The 21,214-nt window shown below is 38.6% G+C and overlaps 1 protein-coding gene and 1 pseudogene across 1 annotated transcript; both read right to left on the reverse strand.

The window, feature by feature from the left end:
- Positions 1–8,100: 8,100 nt before the first annotated feature.
- LOC114698412 lies at positions 8,101–8,586 on the reverse strand (annotated as a pseudogene).
- A 10,761-nt stretch (positions 8,587–19,347) lies between these two features.
- LOC114698379 (keratin-associated protein 13-1-like) lies at positions 19,348–20,110 on the reverse strand. Its single transcript, XM_028877035.2, has one exon. The coding sequence runs from the start codon at positions 20,070–20,072 to the stop codon at positions 19,545–19,547; it is 528 nt and encodes a 175-aa protein (XP_028732868.1). The 5' UTR covers positions 20,073–20,110; the 3' UTR covers positions 19,348–19,544.
- Positions 20,111–21,214: the final 1,104 nt, after the last annotated feature.

Genomic DNA, 21,214 nt, shown 5'->3' on the forward strand with positions numbered 1-21,214 from the left:
TCACTCTATCATTTGGTATAAACAGATAATAGTTAATAATAATGTTTTTGAAACAAAGTAGTTTAAGATCCAAGTGGTTCTTTCTCAAAGCCTATAATGTCTTTTTATTTTTACTATTTATTCTAGATCCTTTAGATGTGACTAATATGACAGAGTCAACAGATTTGTGGAAATACTAAACACTCCCTGATTGCACTAGCAGTCATACGTTTAAAACCTGGATCAAGAAAAAGCAGGGCACTGAGATTCATTAAGAATTCAGATATTTCCCTAGTCTGGCCAGCTCCTGGAGTCAATAGATAAGGAGTCCTTATGCCCTGACCATGCAACCCAACTTTTCCCTGCCAGCTTAGCTCTAGGCACCAACAGGTAAGGGCTTGAAGTCCTAGAGCTGACAGGGATGGTTCTCCCAGACTCCTTGCTCTCTGTCCACATATTGCCTGACTGCTCTAGGAACAGAGAGCTATTCCATAACCAGATCCACCCACAAGGGCAACACTTCCCCGCATCGCCCAGATCACAGCACCTAAAGGTAAGGGATCATCAAACTTTAAGTATTTAAGTCAAGCTTCTCCATCACTCTATCAGTCCACTTCCTGGTGATGACAGATAAGAATTTCTGAGACTGGAACCACACTTTCTTTCTCTTTCTCACACACCTAAATGAGAAATCTATGATTCCTACTCCTTTATTCTTTGTAGCATGTTATCATAGACGACCAGAGACCAGGTTATGGGAAACAATACAATAATGGATTCATATACCTACCATAAAAAGCGAATTTCCTGCAGTGTACACAATATTCACTTGACTATGTCCTTGATATCTTAAAGGTCATACTGTGGTAACTGAAGAGGAAGTTATGAGAATTCAGAAAATTATACATCTTCAACCAATGAAAGATGGAAGTCAGTGAAGAAAAAGTTTTTTTCCTGGGGATCAGATTCTGATGTGAACAATTCTGAGAGTGTTTCCAAATGTCCCTAAAGGTCTCCCAATCTCTGTTCTTTTTAAAAGTAGCACCCAAATGTACTTTCTGTTAAAATAGATCTTTACTCTTAATCCTTTTTAGAAAAATAAACAATTTTATTAATATTTGAAAAATTTTATACAATTTAGTTCATCATAGTTATCTCAATTCCCTGCCATAAACTCTTCTCAGACCTACTCCCATGCCTTTATTCACCCATCTTTGGTACTCACTTCTATTTTTTTTAATTTACCAACCCATTGACTCAAGTTATGCTGTCCATATCCTACTGTGTGTAGGGCATCCCCTGGTGCATGTCTGGCTTACCTGGATCCACACTCTTAATGAAAATTGGCTCTTCCTCTTCCATCAATTGTGTATAGCTCAACTACTGATGGCCATGGATATTGGAGGAGTGTATGCTCTGTAGATGCCCTATTTGTGGCTGGGCTTCCTACGGTCGCTTATTCTCTGCACTGCCACAGGTTTAAATTCAAAAGAGACATGACATGGAAACAGCCAAATTGTCCATCAACTGATGAATGGATAATAAAAATGTGGCACCTATATACAATGGACTTTTTCATTATGGTTATGATGATTATGATTATTTTACACCTTGATCACAGTTGCTCCTCGACCCCCGTCCTGGCCACATTCCCTCTGCAGAGGGCAGGCCTCATGTAGATATCAGCCTTCTGCATATATGTTACAATGGACTTTTATTCAGGGAGAAATGTGGTAAAAAAAAAGAATGGAGCCATAAAACATTTTACTGAGTGAGGAAATGCAGCCCCGAAGGACAAACATCTCATGTTCTCACTCATGTGGCTCTTAGTGTTGAATCCTTAGATTTGTGTGTTTGATTTAGTGTATCTGTGGAGTTCTGGAAACTAGAATGGGACCAATGATGGGAAGAGGGAAAAATAACACCAAGGGAGGAAACAGTAGAACACAGGTGGCATGAAGCAAAAAGTGGAATAATGGGGAAGAAAGTTTAAGTAGGTGAGGGCTTGAGGGGACAGAGAAAAGAGTTGGGCAAGGAATAGGTAATTCTAAAGATGTTTTACACAGCAAAATGGAAACTTCCTGTTGTATTACAGAGAGTATCATATTCATCCCCAAAGCCTTGTACTGCTTTAATAAATAAATAAAAAGTCTTGTCTTGTCCCAAGTGTGAGGTACCTCTTCTTGAGTTTTTGCTGAGGTGTTCTAAAGCCCCCCCCTCAAATAAAAACGATCCAGGTTACTGGCATTGCTCTTGGTTACACATTTCTTAGATACACTACTCTTATGATAATGGATGATGAGCCACAGAGAAGCATCAGCAGATTGTCATCACCTCCAGAATCCAGTTTTCCCCACCAACAATCACTGTATTTCTCCTTGCTTGTACTGGGCGATGAGATATAGAGATAGTCCCACAATAGTGGGAAGTGGGAATATCATCATTAAACCAATCAGAACATGTGTGTCTTCAGAGACGTTTAAGGATCACATTTATTATGTATCATGCCTAGAAGTTACATGCAAATACTAGATTCATGAATTTTTTGTCTATATAAAGACTTCATCATGTAAATTATGAAGTATCTTATTCTAATTGTTTGCATTTTTAATTCAAATACTAATGACTTTGTTGTCCTGTGTCATTAAGAAATAAATACAAGGTCATGAATCTCAATTCTGATTCCATTGAGCTCAACCTGCAGACTCACAGGGAAATAATCCTAGAATTGAATATTCCTACCAAGAAACATAAAATACAGAATTATGTGTTCCCAAATCTGGTTGCACAATCATATGGTACTTTAACTGAATCTTTCAAATTTATAACTGAAAAATCCATAAAAATAGTAAAATGAGAAATATGTTGAGGTGTCAGAGAACAGAAATTTATTAGATGAAAATTTTGTTTTCAACAACTCTTGTAAGAAAATAAAAAAATCACACATACATATATCACCAGTATATAAAGTAAGAGAAATTAATGGCAGTCAATTCCAATAATCTGTCCAAAATTGAAAATGAAGAAACTGTTAATGGAAGAATAAATAAAAATAGTACTCGGGAATAAGCATGAAAACAATGGCTACAGGGCATAGAGACTGGCTTGCGTATTGTAAGACTGTATGTATGCAACTGAACAGTTGAATCATAGAGGCCGGATATACAGGATAACCTTTAACAGGAATGTTGACAGGTTCTAGGAGCCAAGCAGGCTGGGCAGCAGAATCTCACTCCATTAAAAAAAAAAAAAAAAAAAAAAAAAAAAAAAAAAAAAAAAAAAAGCTAGGGAAGTCAGACATTTCATAATTCAGAGGGCTGAGGTCCCAGAGCAGCAGCTTCTAGATCTATTGCCTAGAGAATAGTAGCTCCCAGGACAAAAGCCCAGAGATGCATTATACATCTCCTGGCAGGATCTGTAAGGAGTGGTGCTCCTGGGGTAGTAGCAGGGCATCTGGTAGGGGCTAGACACCACACAGTCTCTGGAAGCTGGTGGGTTCAATTCAGGTTGCCTGACAGCCACTTTGCAGAGAGAAGCCCAGCTGGCAGGTACTGGGAGAGCAGCTGGTGGTGGTATAGACCAGGTTGCTGGGGTAGGAAGAGCCACAAGAGGAACCTGAAGTGGACGAGCAGCTCCTAAGGGAGCAGGAGGAGAAGTTTCCAGAACAGCAGCTGTAGGCCATGTTGAGAGGAGATATGAGCTCAGCTGGATGTAGCTGAGAGGATTCTGAGTTTAAATGTCACTTTGTGGAAAGAAACAGGTGTGGTACCCAACAGGGTCACCTTTCACATATTTGTGTGCTTCCTCCTTTACGATGGCACAACTCAGTTAGTTCTTTGTAATTACAGTTGCGTTTGCATAGTTTTCTGTACAGTATATTTACTAGTGTTGCAATTTCCTTGTTATAGCAAAAGGAATGTCAGGAAAACAGATGTCAGAATTGCCACGAATGTTTTTACACTAAGGCTTACTCTGTCGTGTCTGGGAACATCCCTCCTTTTCCTCTTGATGTAATATTTATATGTTTTGTCACAGAATGTAATGAGGAATTCATGCTTGTTTTTCATTGTGTAGAATGCTTGTTTTTCATTGTGTAGAATGAGAGTAGTGTGCTTTTTCCATTTATTAGTGAACTGGGAACATTATTTAGGGTTTCATTCAAAACCCATCGAAGATTATCCATACTTGTCTGAACTGCAAATTTTCATTATTATTCTATGTGGACCATACAGAATTATCTATGTTTCACTTTCTAGTAGAAAGAGTACACTATAAGCCAAGAAAAATAAGTAACAATGAGCATAATAGCAGAGAAAGCAAGACAATGATTAAATTTCTGGTGACGGCAAAGGACAGCAATGAGATAGTCTAATACATGCTGGTATTTTTGGACCACTGTAAAAATTCAAAGCTTATACGCTTTGTTGATTCTCAAGGGAGACCTTACCCTATCCAAATGGAGACAGAGAAGTGGATGGGGGAGGTACCAGGAAGTTGGGGGAGGGAAGAGGAGGAGAGAAGGGAGGGAAAACTGTGGTTGGTATATAAAATAAAATAAAGAAAAAAATACAAGGGATCCATTAAGAAAAGGAGGTGGAAAATTCTGAGAGCCAAAAGTGATGGATAAGCCTAAGGAAACAATCTTTAGAAACAACAGGTGGATGCACAGGAGTTCACAGAGAACATGGAACCCGTAAGATCTACAAAGGTTCAAGCTAGTCAGGGTCCTATCACTAGAGGGAGAAATGGAGATAGGCTACCACCACTAACCAAGAAGCTGTTTGCAATTGGTACCCACTGACAAAGGGAAAATCAGCTCTCTTCAATGGAGGGTTATATCAACCACACTCCAGGACAGGACCCATGTACAGGACAAGAAGGCTAACACTAAACCAATTCCACAATGCCATGCTTTTCTACTTTTTTTTTTTTTTGGTTTGTTTGTTTGTTTCATTTTGGCATTCTTTTGTATTATTAGCTTTTTGTTTTTGTTTTTATTTTTTGTTTTTGGGGTGTTTTGTTCATTCATTTGAGAGAGAGAGAGACAGACAACATTCACATACACTTACTCACTCACTTACTCTCACACACACACACACACACACACACACAGAGAGAGAGAGAGAAAGAGAGAGAGAGAGAGAGAGAGAGAGAGAGAGAGAGAGAGAGAGAGAGAGAGAGAGGCTATGAAGCTGTGTGGATAGGTAGATAGGGAGGAGGATCCAGGAGGAGTAAGTAAAGGAGGAAACATGATTGAATATATTGCATAAAATTGTTAAATAAAAAGGAACAAAAATAAATAAAATATAGTTAAAGTGTAAAACACACAAAATATGAGAGCATGAAACATGTATTAGAGTATCTGTCATGTGGCCTGAGGAAGCAATGGGGTCTTGTCTGTGTTTGGCAATGTGAAGGACTCACATCTAACCCCTTGAGTAAGACCTTACTGGAGAACCTACTACCTGTATTCTGCTACATGAGAACTGTATTAAAAAACTACTAATGCATTACTATATACCCATACATGAATGCCTCTCTCAACCCTCATCAGAAAAGCTTGATTAACACAAAGAGGAACAACCAGTCAAGGTACAGAAAATAAAGATTGCAGGATGTCCATCTTTAAATGAGACATCTTTGTCATGCTGCCTTTTGCCAAGGCTCAGGGATCATTGTGGAGGAGAGTGAAGGACAGTAAGAGCCAGAAGCAGTGGAACTACACAAAAATGGGGTTTTACAGGAAAAACAGAGCTTTTGCAATATGAATTCAGAATGGTTATGATAGCACCCAGTGCCTGGGAAAGCTCAAGCCAAATCAAATCACAGCATGTAGCAGAGAGGTGGGCATGAAATATTACCCCTATCTGAGGAGCTATTAACAAATGATATCTGCTGGGAAAGAGTCAGTTTCTTTAAGTGGTTAGCACCTAAAAGGTCAACCACTCTCCAGGGAAAGGCCTCACATCTAAGGGTGTATGGGTAGTGCAAACTAAACTTGAGAGATTAATAAAATACATAGTGATAAAACAAAGTAAAGTGGTGAGGAAGGGGGACCTGGAGAAGGTTGAGGGTTGAATATAATCAAAGCATGTTGCATGAAATTCTCAAAGAATTAATATAAAAAAGATTTCTTCCTAAGATGTCATGAAATATTTTTCTATTAATCTATCATTTAACATAATAGTTAATAAAATATATTTGAAATGAATTAGATTATTCCCTTTTAGTTATTTGCCTAAATTTGCTTATTTTTACTCTTTATTATGAGTTTTTCACATGAGGCTAATAAGGTAGAGGCAATAGGCTAAACCTACTCATATGAAGCAGTTTCCAGAATAGTGGGAAGGTGAAGATTCCTTCATCACACTGGGAGCTGTGTGTTTTAAATTAAATGGTTCAGGAAAGAATAAAGTATGGAAATTCCTTTAAGAATCCAGGTTCTGTGATTACTTGATCTATAAACATTGCAAAGTTTCAAACACTTTGTGAGGCTTCTTTATGCCTATGATGTTCAAAATACCTCATCTCTCCCATATTTCCTAGTGTTAAATGAATAGTCTATGTCAGATATTACTATATTCATGCAGCATGCTAACAGAGATGATCCATGTCAGGACTATAACACAACACATGATATTTTGATTTTGGAGAGTTCAACACCTTGAATAAATTACCTTTACACTCTCTCTCTCTCTCTCTCTCTCTCTCTCTCTCTCTCTCTCTCTCTATATATATATATATATATATATATATATATATGTGTGTGTGTATACATATATAATGTATATAACCATATATCATATTTATATAGATATATAATTATATCACATCATATTTATATATAAATATGTGATATATAATTATATAATATGCATTTTATAGAGAGATGTATAATATTATATATATATACATATATATGTATATATATATAAAATTTCTTTTGCTAAGTAGCTGGATATCTCAAAGTTAAATTAGACCAATAGACAATAATTTCCTCCATTATTCTTCCCTCATAAGATTATGGGAATGTACGACAACACACAGTATAAGTCACTAAAGATGAAGCTTTTTCTTGTGGGTAAGACCCAAAGGTCCAGGATTCCATGAGTGACCTTAATGTTTTGAAAGCCCTTGAATTTAGAATATCAATTGTACCTTATAAATGCTACTTCAAAATGTGCTCCCCATCTTTTTTAACCATAATTCTCCTCTTTGATCTTCTTTTGTGCATCTTCTACACTGATAGATTTCTAAAACACTTGTCAAATAAAGTATGGCTGAGCCCTTGAGTTCTACTGTGCTTTAAGACTCAGACTAAGAATAATAACACAAAGTTGTTTCCTACTTCTTAAGTACATTGGAGATGAGACATGGATAACACTCAGACTAGGGAGGCAGGGAAGTCAGCATGCATGTGAGCCAGTAAGGGTTGGGCTTTAAAGCTGTTCAAGACTCAGTTCTCTCTTGGTGGAACATGCATACTCAAATACTAATCTTAGATAATTTTGTATATGTAGAGGCCTTACCTTATAAATTATATAACATCTTATTCCTGATGTTTATATTTTAGTCACATCCTAACTGCTTTGACTCTCTGGTTCAGCGAAAATTCTTTTGCTTCAATATCAAGCAGCTCTGACTGTTGATTAACCCACTCTTCAGATGCATATGGCAATCTTCCTAGAATTGATTACCACCAATAACTAATGTGACAAAAGCATAATTATATGTTCTCAAATACATCTGGATAACCATTTTGATCTTTAATTAAGTCTCTTAAAAACAAGAAATATGAAAATAATAAAGTAGACAATATATGGAGGTGTCAGAATGCACACATTTATTAGACTATTTTTTTTATTTTTAAATGCTCTTAGAAGAAAAGGAAACAGGACATGTATATATGCTTAGAACAGAGAGCAAGACATAACTTGCAGTTAACAAAAATATAAGAATCCAGAAGAAGCTGAAGATGTAAAGATCTGTCACTGGAAGGATGAAGAGTTCCAGTGGGGTAAGCAGGAAAACAATAGTTGTAAGCAGAGAGACATTGACACTGAGATTGTCAGGATATAGAAATTAACAGCTGAATCCATACAAGTCAAGCCCAAATATCTGTCAACAACAAGGTTGACAGGAACTAGCAGCTAAGTAGGTTGGGTAGCAGATTCTGGACCCATCATTCAGGAAAGGGAAGTCATAGAGTCTATAAGTTAGAGATCTGAAGCCACTGCATCCACAGCCCACTGAGTAGCAGCTTCCAGATCCATAGCCCAGGCAACAGCAGCTGCTGGACCAAAAGTCCAGAGACCCAGCATATGTCCCCTGGCAGGGACTGCAAGGTGTGGAGCTCCTAGGGTAGTAGCAGGGCTGTCTGGCAGGGGCTGGACACCACACAGGACCTCTGGCAGCTGGTGGGCTCAATGCAGGTTTCCTGACAGCTGGTGTTCAGAGAGGATCCCAGCTGGCAGGTGCTGGGAGAGCACTGGTAGTGGTGTAGACCAGGTTGCTGGGGTAGGGAGAACCACAGGAGGACCCTGAGGAGGGCAAGCAGCTCCTAAGGGAGCAGGAGGAGAAGTTTCCAGAGCAGCAGCTGTAGGCCATGTTGAGAGGAGTTCAGCTGGATGTAACTGAGAAGATTCTGAAGATTTTTTTTTTTTTGTCACAATGTGGAGAGATAGGCTTAAGTACTATCGACAAGAGGTGTAGTACCAAATAGGCTCAGCCTTGCTCATTCTTTTGCCCTCCCTTTTATTAATGAAGAATGCTGGAACCGTTCTGTAATTGCAATTGCACCTGAATAGTTTCCTGTACTGTATATTTAGAGGTGTTGTAATTTCCTTAATACCCAAAAAGGCAACGAGCTACTCCCATGTCAGAAATGTCATGACTGTTTTACAGCAAAGCTTATCACATTATATCCAGGGAAATCATATATATATATATATATATATATATATATATGAGTGCATTTATAAGGGATATTCTTGCCTTTTATGGTAGAAAATGAGAATAATGGTAGAAAATGAAAATAATCTTCCTTTCTTCTTCTTAAGAGATCTGAAGCATTTCTTTGGGTTTTGTATGAAATGTACTGAAGAGTGACCATACCCGTCTCTATCTTTCTCACTTTTCTTTAATTATGTATGGGGGACATGCAGTATTGGCACATAGTTCACCTCCAATAGCAAATAAACAATATAAGCCAAGAAAACTGAATAAGTTTGAGCTAGAATGAGATAGGGTTCATTCAGGATAGTATTTGGATCAGAGATTCTAGGTGCGGTCCACCAATAACTGGTCTAACTTCAGGCCTAATCCATGAAACACAGCATTCCTGACACTGTCTGGATGGCCAGGAACTGAAAGTTTAGATGGTTCAGACATCTAGGGTAGAATCAAACATGACTGAAAAAAATAAAAAGTCAATGAAATGATTCCTAATGATATTCTGCTATACTCATAGATTAGTGCCTAGCCCAATTGTCATCAGGCTTCTTCCAGTAGCTGATAGAAACAGATGCAGAGACCCTGAGTCAAAATTAGGCAGAGCTTGCGGAACCTCAGAGAAGAGGAGATCCAGAGGGATCAAGGAAACCAGAAAAACGTAGCCCACAGAATCAACTAGCCAGGGCTCACAGAGGCTCACAGATACTGAAGCTTCAATCAGGGAGCATGTAACAGTCTGCAATAGGACCTCTACATATATGTTATTGTTGTTTAGCTTGGGGTTTTAGTGGAACTCCTAACAGTGGCACCTCTACATATATGTTCTGATTCTTTTGTCTGCTCTTGGGACCTTTTTCCTCTTACTGGGTTGCCTTTGTCCAGCCTTGATATGATGGTTTGTGCCTAGTCTTATTGCATCTTGTTATGCCATGTTTGGTTCATATAACTGGGAGGCCTGCTCTTTTCTGAAGGGAAATAGGAGCAGTGGATCAGGGGAAGATGGGAGTTAGGGGGGGCTGGGAAAAGTGGAGGGAGAGAACACTGTGGTCAGGATTTATTGTACCAGAGTATGAAAAAACAAAAGACACCTTAGATCCTAGATCCTGTGTGTCTGACATTTGTGGCCTGAGGTTACATGGGTTCTCATCTAGGAAAGCAGAGAGGGATCATTTCTACCACTGTGAGACACAAGAGTTTCACTAACTGTGGACCTCCCTGATACAGTGTTCAGAGATATAATTTTGCATGGGCTTCTGCAGTCAGTAACTGAGCCCAGAGAATATATAGGGATTCCTATCAGAGTCTGATGACCAGCCTTAACACAGAGTTTTGGTGAGTAACTTGAAGTAAACCTTCCGCATATACATATAATGGGGAGCTTTGCTCTTCCTCCTGATCCATCTCCTATAGAAGCTTTTGGAGATGAAAAATAAACATGAAAAAAGTCTGAATATGTCAAATTATTCTTATAATGTTTAAAATAGAATCTGTTTTGGTGATAACAGAGAATTCAGATTTTTTGCCCCTTGGGAATGTTAAATAGAGTTGATGAAGGAATCATTTCACTTGTGTATGTACTTATTTACACTTATTTCTTCTGTAATTAACACAGCTTCTGTGGCACCTTTTTCTACTTAATACCTGTAATACCTATAGTCCATTCTGTGTATAACAACGTACAGTTTATCAGAGGTACAATAAAATAAGCCATCTTTAGAAGATGCACACTTAGTCTCAGCGGACAAAAAGATGTGTCGACTCAGAGCTTACACTTACACCCCCAAAAAATAAGATTTGAAAACTAGCATGTGTCATTCCTTGCCAATCACAGAAGAAACTATCACTGAAGGTGGAATATTACTATTTCCTTGCAAGACTTGTAAAATGTTTCAAATACATAATTAATTCTGGTAATTTGATTTCTTCATCTGAGTGAGGCAATCCAAATAAAGCTTTATAAAGCTTTAATGTTCTTGTCAAGCTGATAATAAAACTCACAATCTTGACAAAGGATGGTGTAGTAAATAATATTGTATAAAGTGAGATCATGACAACTCCAAGTATGGTTGAGGTGAAAGTTTCTATTGTAAATATATGTGAGAGAGAACATCCAGAACATTTGGAAAAGTCCAGAGCACACAGAGAAATAGTAGCCTGAACATTGGACTTGGCCATGAGAGGAAAGAGAGGCAGAAAGAGTGAGAGAGGAGGAGAAAGAAATGACCATGAGAGAGGGCCAAAAGAGAGGAGGGCCCAGAGAGCACAGAGCTGATATCACAGGGTTATAAGGGAATGTGAAGCTGGGCAGAGGAAGTCCCTGAATTAGAAAACTTCACAGGAGGGGCAGGTGAGAAGAGCCAGGATACCAGCAAGGACTCTGAAATGTATAACAGGTTCCTGTGATAGTGAATGAGTTTGGATGCCCGCATGTACTTTGGTATGCTAATAATCATCACAGATGGCCATTTGTCCCTTCTGCCAGCAAGGAGAAAATGACTCCTTTGGTAGAGGGGAACCAGCTTTCTGAGGAATGCTGGCTTTTGCCTAACTGTCAGTATTTGGGTCTGACAAATATAAATTAAAAATGCAGGAATAAGTATCAAACAATTTGAATTATTCTACCATTCAGAGTAGAAATCAATAAATATGAAAATATTCATATGTAAACCATGATGGAAGTATAGCTTGGCAATCACTGCCTTCATCCCTTTTTGTGGCATCTTTATTTTTGAAGACTTGTTTCATTGACTTTAAATTTATAATTAGAATAATTACAGGCTAGTGCTTTTTGTGTTTTTCCCTATAGAAATAGATGTAAAATATTGTTTAGACATTAGAATATATGATTAAAACAAATGAAAAGTTACCCACCAAGTCTGTATATCAACACATCTTTTCATTTGATAGCAGTGAGTGGTCATCTTTAAATCAGCCTTTTCATATGTTATTACTCTTTTAGAGTGCACCCTGCTATGTGCAGGGAGGACTAAGGATGGGCTTAGTAGACACTGAGATACAGGCTATGCACACTCTCTCAAATTAAATACCTAGGTTTTACAAAATATTACACAACTGAACTAATTTTATTGTCAAATCCACTTGACATGATCAAGAAAAAATATCCATCTCAACTCTCTGGTTTCTGTCAACAATTGGTCTTATTCTCAAAACAGTATAAACAAGATTTGATATTTATTATGAGGAGACACAGATAACTCTATCAGTGGCCTCTCCTTCTCTCTCTACCTAGGTACAAAGTGTTCAGTTTTCCTTGGATTAGTTTGTGCCTTTGCTATTGCAGGCAAAACAGCATGTTATGTTCCTTAATCCACCCAGAAACATTAGTGGAAAGTGAGAAATATAGTATAGTCTTTAGTAGATTTCTTAGGAAACACAGAGTAAAACTTCTCAACTTCAGTAAAGAACTAAGGACATAGTTCTCATTCTGTATCACGTAAGACAGGTGAGATCCTCATAATATTATAGTAAAACACCAGTAACAATGTCAAGGGGAAAAGGAACATTTTCCTGGACATGATGAAATAAGTGTTAGTGTAAAAATTGTCATGCCGTCTCTGACATAAGAGTAGCTCGTGACTTTTTCTATATCAAGAAAGTTACAACACACATAAATATACTACGCAGAAAACTATTCAAATGCAACTACAATTACAGGGATTGGTGAGTTCCACATGTGTAAAACAGGAAACAGACAAATATGGAAAGAATGAAAAGGTTATGCACCACACCCATTTCTGAGAGTATATAAATGCCCCTATCCACAGGGTGGCATTAAAAAATCAAAACACTTTCAATTAAACCCAATTGAGTTCAAATCTCAACATGGCCTGTAACTGTTGCTGTGGGAACTTCTCCTCCTCCCATAAGCACTGCCTGCCCTCCTCAGGTTCCTCAGGTGGCTGCTGTTGCCCCAGCCACTTGGCCTACAGTGCTGCTGGCTGCTCTCCCAGCACCTACCAGCTGGAATCATTTCTGCACAGGGGCTGTCAGGAGACCTGTATTGAGCCCACCAGCTGCCAGAGGTCCTATGTGGGGTCCAGCTACGGCCAGATACCCTGCTACTACCCCAGGAGCTGCTTTCTTAGCAGTCCTTGCCATTCAACCTATGCTGATCTCTGGATTTGTGGTTCAGCAGCTGCGACTTGTGGGCCTATGGATCTAGAAGCTGCCCTTCAGCATATCAAGTGGCTTCAGGTCTCTAAAGTACAGAGTCTCTACCTTCCTTTCCCTTAATTATGGATCTGAATTCTGCTAGCCAGCCTACGTGGCTCACAGTATCTGCCAATCTTCTTGACAGAGACCACTCTTTGGTATTGGCTTCTACGGAATCAACTGGAGGGTTTCGATACTCTTAGCTTATCAAAGTCATTTTGCTCCTGTAGCTTTTGTTTTCTTGTTCTACCTTTATCTTTTCATCCTGTCTTTAATGACGTCTTTCATCCTCAAGTTTGATTAATGTGTAACCCCATATTATGCCTTACCGACTGTACTCCTTAAATATACATGTGTTATTTGGTGTTCATCCAAGAGCATGAGCATTTGAAAATGAAATATTTAATCCAATAAATTGGTGTGATCTGGCAACTCACTATATTGTCCCTATTATTATTACATGGCTTTTAGTTTCTGAATTTACATATTTATAAGACTTAATAAAGATGAATATATTTCTTTAATTGGATTTTGGGAACAAAGTAACAAATTATTTGTTATTGGGCATGCTCCTTTTTGAAGGAGTAGTTAATAATAGGAAGATTGCCATTTCTATTGCAAATTAGGCTCAAAAACAGTGACAATGCCTGAGAATGAAAAACATGAATTTTTGCTGATCCAGGGAAATGGAATAATTAAGACTGGATTAAAAATTCCACCATCAAGAATAAGGTATATAGTTTATTAGGTTATGTATAAATATAGGGACATTTATTTAAATTTAGCATTTGAATGGAATTTCTAAGCCAACAAAAAACTAAGAATGGAAACATTCTCAATAAAGACACAACATTGCACAAGTGCTAATGTCCTCACCTGTCATGATGTGGCCACCATCCCTGAGCCTCATGTCCCAATGTGTAAGGAGAAGCACACCAATCTCAGGTGGAAAAACTTGGTTCAAGAGGCGTGATGACCTCTTAAAGCTCCTTGGAGGCTCAGCTTCAATCAGGTTAGAATTTATGTAGCTTTTCCCAGTGGCTTGTATTCTTCTGTCTTAAATGGAGTGGAAAAGTCAAGCTGCAGTCAAAGATGAAGGTGTGGTTCATTTGAAATAATAACTAGTAGAGGGAGAGACCAATCCATACAGTGGTGCATATAAGTTTACCAGCTTGGGCAAGAGAAACTCATGGTTCCAGGCATGGGGTCAGAACTGATTAGAGGAATGAGCACACATGCTGAAGATCTTGAATAGTAAAATCATAGATCCTAAGTAGTGGCCAGAGATGACACAGAGTGCTAGAAAGCAGACCATGAGTTCTAAATCACAGAGCAGAAGTGTGGACTCAAGGGGAAGAGACTCAGACTTCAGGAGTCTCATAACAGCTGCTGGAGTCAGAAGAATTGAGATCAGAACAGAAACGAATCAAAGTATGTCATCAAGGTCTGGAGGGTAACCCAGAAGTCAATGGAGCAGAGGGCATACCAACTGGGTGCTGAATCTTGGAGAGCATACAATAGCAGACTCAAAACTCACACAGGTGGTGGTACTACTGAGGCCAGTCAAAGAACTCTTGAGTGAAAACTATAATACAGGAGATTTTGCATTAGTTAATCTCAACTTTTATCATATGGAGCCTTAATATTAAGACAATATGTTTCTTACACAAAATAGATACAAGATCAATGAGACAAAATAGAGGATACAAGTTCATCACTATAAGAACAGCTACCTAAGGTTTTACCAAGGTAGCAAAAACATAACATTGAAGCAAAAGCAACATCTTCTACAAATGGTCCTTGGAATCCTGGTTCTAAACATGCAGATAAAAAGAAACTAGACACTTCCTCATATCCCATCTTACACTTAACTCCCAATGGATTCAGGACATCATCATAAGACCTGATACTCTTGTTGTAGAATATTATTTTAAGATGTGTTACATTTGTTTATGCTGTGGAACATTTGTTTAATGATGCAAAGATGTGTTGCATTCTTTTATGTTGCATTTGTTTAACTCTATGAAGCTGTGTGACTGTGCCTGTCTAAAACACCTGATGGTCTAATAAAGAGCTGATGGTCTAATGAAGAGGCAGGAGAAAGGATAGGTGGGGCTGGTGGGCAGTGGGAACAAATAGAAGGAGAAATCTGTGAGGAAAAGAAGAAAGAGCAAGAGAACAAAGAGAGGAGGCTGCTAGGGTCCAGCCACCAGTTACACAACCAAACATGTAATAAGAAAGAAAGAAAAGATATAAAAAAATAGAGAAAGATAAAAGCCCAGAGGAAAAAGGTAGACAGGATAATTTAAATTAAGAAAAGCTGGCCAGCATCAACTCAAACCAAGGCCAGGCATTCATAAGAAATAATAAGCCTCCCTGTATGTAATTTGTCTGGTACGTGTGTGGCAGGCCCCCCAAAGAGTAAAGAGCCAAAATAGTAAAAGAGCAAAGAGTAAAAATCAACCAACAACATACTCTGAAACTTCTACAGGATAATGTGGGTATACATTTCAATTCATAGGCACAGGCCTATGCTTTTTTGGATAAGACTTCCATAGTATAAGTTATCAGTCTAACAGTGGACAAATATGAGATCATAAAATTCAAAAGCTTTTATTTAACAAAGGACAATTTTGGTTTAGTGAAGGAACAATCCACTAATTGGGATAAAATCAATGTGAGCTATCCATCTGATATTTGATTATGTTCTACACAACACAAATAACTTACAAAAATTAACATCAATAAAACAACCAATTAAAACTGAGATGTGGAAATAAGAGAGGTCAATACAGCAGGCAAAGGAGAGCAAGGGAAAAGAAATGCTAAGGATTTTTGAAAAAGCTACAAGTAATCATATTTTTTAATTTACCTGAAATTACATTTAATATATCTCAATGTATTACATATAACTATCTCTATGTACAAATTAAATATAATATACCTATGTGTATGATATATATTTGTATATCACATAAACTCAGTACTAGGCATAAGAAATGAGAAACCCTTTTGTCAGTTATTGTTCAGGGGATTTCAAGAAACTCCCAGAACAATGTGGCTATTGTCTTTGTCCTTGGTTTCTTCCCAGGAGTTAAATTTCCTATTTCTGAAGACATGATAGACTTTGGGCCCAGGACTTAGATAAGTTAAGATGGATCTTGCCTGAAAGCCTGTTCTGTGATTATTGGCCTTCAGAGTACCAGGAGACACTATGTAAGTGACTAAGGGAGGGAGAAATTCAATAGGCATACTCAGCTATGACACCTATAAACTACAACGATGACCGGCGTGGCAAGTAACTATAAGCTCTCAAGCCTCCTGAAAGAAGCTTTTCATGGTAACAGACAGAAACCATTACAGAAAACGGTAATAAGTCAAAAACATAGAGGATAACTGATTTTCAGGTTCCCAGACTCAATGGATACATCTCCAACACAACTCTTGCTACTAAGGCTTGGGGGATACAGAAGAGGGCCTAAAAAGATTGAAATAGACAGAGGGATAGGAATCTTCTCTTAGACCCTGTCTGAGATTCCTGAAATTGCAGGGAAGTTATACCTAGGATACCTCAACAATAATGTTGCATAAATGTAATCTGAAAAAGTAATACTAATAGACATGTATTTTGAAAGGGGGAAGTCTTATAGGACCCTGCCCCAGACAAAGAAATACAGGCAAACAAGAAAGGCTGAGACAGGCAGAATAGTTCTTCCCCAGTCTTAAGATCCCTAATTGGCAATCTAATATCAAGTAGTGAGTCCTGAAATTGTATATCTACAAGCAACACTAAAAGACTAAACAGGTTGTATTTATATATTTATACATTTATACACATAGGTAACAGTATTAAATTTTTAAAAAGGTCATGGCTTTGAGTAGGAGCTAGGGGATTGGAACATGGAAGTGGTTAAAAGCAGAAAAGGAAAAAATAATGTAATTATATTTTAATTAAAAATAAAATGGAGAGAGTACAGGGAGAGATGACTGGAATAGGGGGGCCTTTAGGAGCAATGTGGAAACCTAGTACAGTGGAAACATCCTGGAACCTATGAACCTATGATGATGACACTAGGGAGGACTCTTAGTAAAGGAGGCTGTGGATCTGAACAGGCCATCTTCTGTAACCAGGCAAGGCTCACAGTGGTGGAAGTGGGACACCAAGCCAGCCACAAAACCTTTCACTCACACCTGTCCTGCCTGCAAGATGTGCTGGGGGCAATGATGGCTCAGAGCTTGTACAAATGGCCAACCAATGACTGGTCTAACTTGAGGCCCATGCCAGGAGAGGCAACTCATGTCCCACACTGCCTGGATGGCCAGGAACTGGAAGCTGGATAGCTCAGAGATCTAGTGTATAACCAAAACAACTGACAAAAAAAAAATAGCAATGAAATAATTCCTAATGATATTCTGCTGTACTCATCAATCTGTACTTAGCCCAATTGCCATCAGTGAGACTTTCTCTGGCAGCAGACAGAAGCAGATGTGAAGACTCCCACCCAAACATTAGGCAGCATTCCTTTGGAAGAGGGGGAGGAAGAATTGTAGAAGCCAGAGGAGTTGAAGACACCAGGAGAACAGCCCACAGGATCAACTAAACAGAGACTATAGGGCTCACAGAGACTGCAGTAGCAATCATGGAGCCTGCATGGGTCTGCGCTAGGCCATCTACATGCATAGTTTGGTTGTTTAGCTTGTGGTTCTTGTGGGACTCCTAAGAGTGGGAGTGGGAATGCCTCGATTCTTTTACCTGCTCTTGCAATCCTTTTCCTCACCCAGAGTGGCCTCATCCAGCCTTGATATGGGTGTTTGTGCCTAGTCTTATTTTGGCTTGTTGTGCCATGTTCTGTTGATATCTGGGAGGCCTGCTCTTTTCTGAAGAGAAACAGGAGCAGTAGATATGGGAGAGAGAGGAGTAGGAGAGGGAACTGGGAGAAGTGGAGTTTAGGAGAAGCTGAGGTTGAGATGCATTGTGGAGAGAAGAATAAATAAAAATAAAATAAAATAAAATATGTATATTTTTAAAATCTTATAACAAAAACACAAATGACTAGAAAACACTTAAAAAAAATTGTTCAATGTGACCTGGGGTGATGGTTCAGTGGCTAAGAGTACATGCTGCTTTTGTAGAGGATCCAGGTTCCACTTCCAGATCCCACATGGCAGCTCACAGCTATCCATACTTCAAGTTTCAGGCTATCTAATAGACTCTTCTGTTTCTGCAGGCAGCAGACACTCAGGTAGAGCACATGCATTCACACAGGCAAACACTCATATACAGACGTAACCCAGTAAATTATATACCTTATTCTTGATGGTGGATTTTTTAATTCAAACCTAACTGCTTCCTTTCTGTGGACATATGTATTTTTCAAAATGTCCTCTGGGAGTCCCTGGGATATTGCATTTCAATTTTCCCTTAGAAAAACACCAAAATACACACTTTAAAAAAAATTCCCGTGATACCTGTATTGCCTTTTTTTCTCAGGCATTATTTTAAATAAATTGCCAAGATGTGCAGCTTCATGTTTGCTTTGAGGCTCAGGGTGACACTGACTATAAACTCAAAATTTCATAGAGAAACTCCTCTTCTGTTGATTGAAGTTGAGGCTGGAAGAAGCATCAGATGGCCCCAGCTCCTCCTGAACACAGCTCAGTGGGTTTTTCATACACCTATTTAAAGACAAGGTACAGGAATAATACCCCAAACTTGAGAAGCAGGGGCACCCCAAACTTGAGAAGCAGGGATACCAGCATTGACACAGTACAAGAAACTGTCCTGATAGCTGCTTAAAACTTGGGTTATCTTTTGTCTAAAAAAAATCTACATTCAAATTCTAGAGCAAAATAAGTTTTTCCTTTTGTATAAATTTTACTATCTGGATTATACAATATAATATTCTTGGCACTTGCATTTCTATTTATTAGGTTAATGACCTTAAGTTACTGGATCAGTAAGAATTCATGTCCTTCAATCTCAAGCCATTGCAGTTTGAACCCTGTTTGCAGATGTCAATGAATGTCTTCCCAGAACTGATTTCTCCCAAAAACACATTCCCGTATACAAAATGAGTACAACAAATCCAGACAAATAACCCTGCTGGTTATTATTTAAGACTTCCAAATACTTAATTGAACACTATAAATCAAATAATAATAATAATGTAATAATAAATAGAGATGTAAGATTGCACAAATCAAATTTATTTAATTAAAATTTCAATATTAGATACTCTTGGAGGAAAACCAAATATAAATTTGAGAGGATAGACAGTAAGGCATACTTTTGAGTTATCCTTATTCTGAAAATCGGTCAGAAGTTGAGGATGAAAGAAGTAGTTGAGGGATCATTGAAAAGACAGTGGTAAGAAGGAAGAATGACAACAAGGCTATAGGACACAGAGATATTGATTTTGATATTGTAAGACTACAAAGATTTAACAGTTGAATCCAACAAGCCCAGACCCACAGGTTGATGTGTAACAGTAAGGATGAAATGTAGTAGAAGCCAAGTATGTTGGGTAGCAGAGTCTGTACCCATAACCCAGGGAAGGGAAGCCAGAGACTCCACAATTCAGAGATCTGAAGCCACTGGTTCCACAACCCACTGAATAGCAGCTTCTAGATCCATAGCCCAGGGAACGGCAGCTCCTGGACCCAAAGCCCAGACACCCAGCATATGTTCCCTGGCAGGGACTGCAAGGTGTGGAGCTCCTGGGATAGTAGCAGGCTGTCTGGCAGGGGCTGGACACCACACAGGACCTCTGGCAGCTGATGGGCTCAATGCAGGTCTCCTGACAGCTGGTGTTCAGAGAGGATCCCAGCTGGCAGGTGCTGGGAGAGCAGCTGGTAGTGGTGTAGACCAGGTTGCTGGGGTAGGAAGAGCCACAGGAGGAACGTGAAGAGGGCAGGCAGTGCCCGAGGGAGCGGGAGGAGAAGTTTCCAGAGCAGCAGTTGTAGGTCATGTTGAGAGGAGATGTGAGTTCAGCTGGATGTACCTGGAAGGATTCTGAGTTTGAATGTCATGCTGTGGAGATCTGGGTTTATATACTCTCAGCAACAGGTGTGGTACCCAACAGTCTCATCCTTGATGCATCTGTGTGCTTCCTGGTTTACAGATGTGGAACAGTAATCTCTGTAATTGTAGCTGCATTTGCATAGCTTTCTGCACATCGTGTTTATGGGTGTTGTCGTTTTATTAAAGGAAAAGATGATGAGCTGCTGTTGTGCCAGACATGCCATGACTGTTTTATAGTAATGAGTATTTTATCATGTCCTGCAAAGAAATTGCTCCTTTTCCTCTTAATGTAACTTTTATGTGTTTTGTCACAACATCATAGGATGTTATGAGGAAAATACTTTTCTTCATGGTGTGTGACATGATAGTAATTTGCTGTTCTACTTGTTAATGAATTGGAATCATTACTTTGCATTTCCTATGGAATATACTGAAGATGGACCTTACTTGTCCCCATTCTTCTCATTTTCCAATATTCTATAGGAATCCCTAACATTTTCTATATGATTAAGCTCAATATCAAGGAAACGATATAAGCCAGGAAAAATCAAATGAGATTGAACCCAGGAATACAGAAGGGGAAAAATGATTAAAGTTTTTATGATCACAAGTGACAGAATTGAGGCCAGTTGCCACCACTTTACTACATAGGTCTCTAACTTTTTCACTTGGTCCTGAGTCCCTTCAAAGGGGAGGATTCTGGAGAAGAAATACAATGGGCAAAACCTGAATACATCAAATCATCCTCATATTACTTAAAAACAAAATCTACTGTTAAATATCAGAGAATTCAGGTTGATGCCTTTTCCTGGCCATGTTTTCTGGAACTGATAAAGAATTTTTTTCACTTGCATATGTACTTTATATTTTTTTTTGTTTATATTTTCATTTTGAGAGGGAAAAAACATGAAGTTGGATGAATAGGGAGGACTTGCTAGTATTTGGAGGACAAGAAAGAAGATCAAAATATATGAAACATTTGAATAATAAATAAATTAATTAATAAAGCAAAAGAAGAGAATGAGAGTTTCATTTTGGAGCTTGTATCTAGCCTATCTCTAAATAATGTCTGCTTAAGCCATTTTGGCC

Source organism: Peromyscus leucopus, chromosome 12 (assembly GCF_004664715.2).
Source record: "Peromyscus leucopus breed LL Stock chromosome 12, UCI_PerLeu_2.1, whole genome shotgun sequence".
Lineage (NCBI taxonomy): Eukaryota > Metazoa > Chordata > Mammalia > Rodentia > Cricetidae > Peromyscus > Peromyscus leucopus.

Bases quoted from the DNA above. Each gene is read 5' to 3' on its own strand.
- LOC114698379 (XM_028877035.2), bottom strand. From the start codon at position 20,072: ATGACCTACAACTGCTGCTCTGGAAACTTCTCCTCCCGCTCCCTCGGG.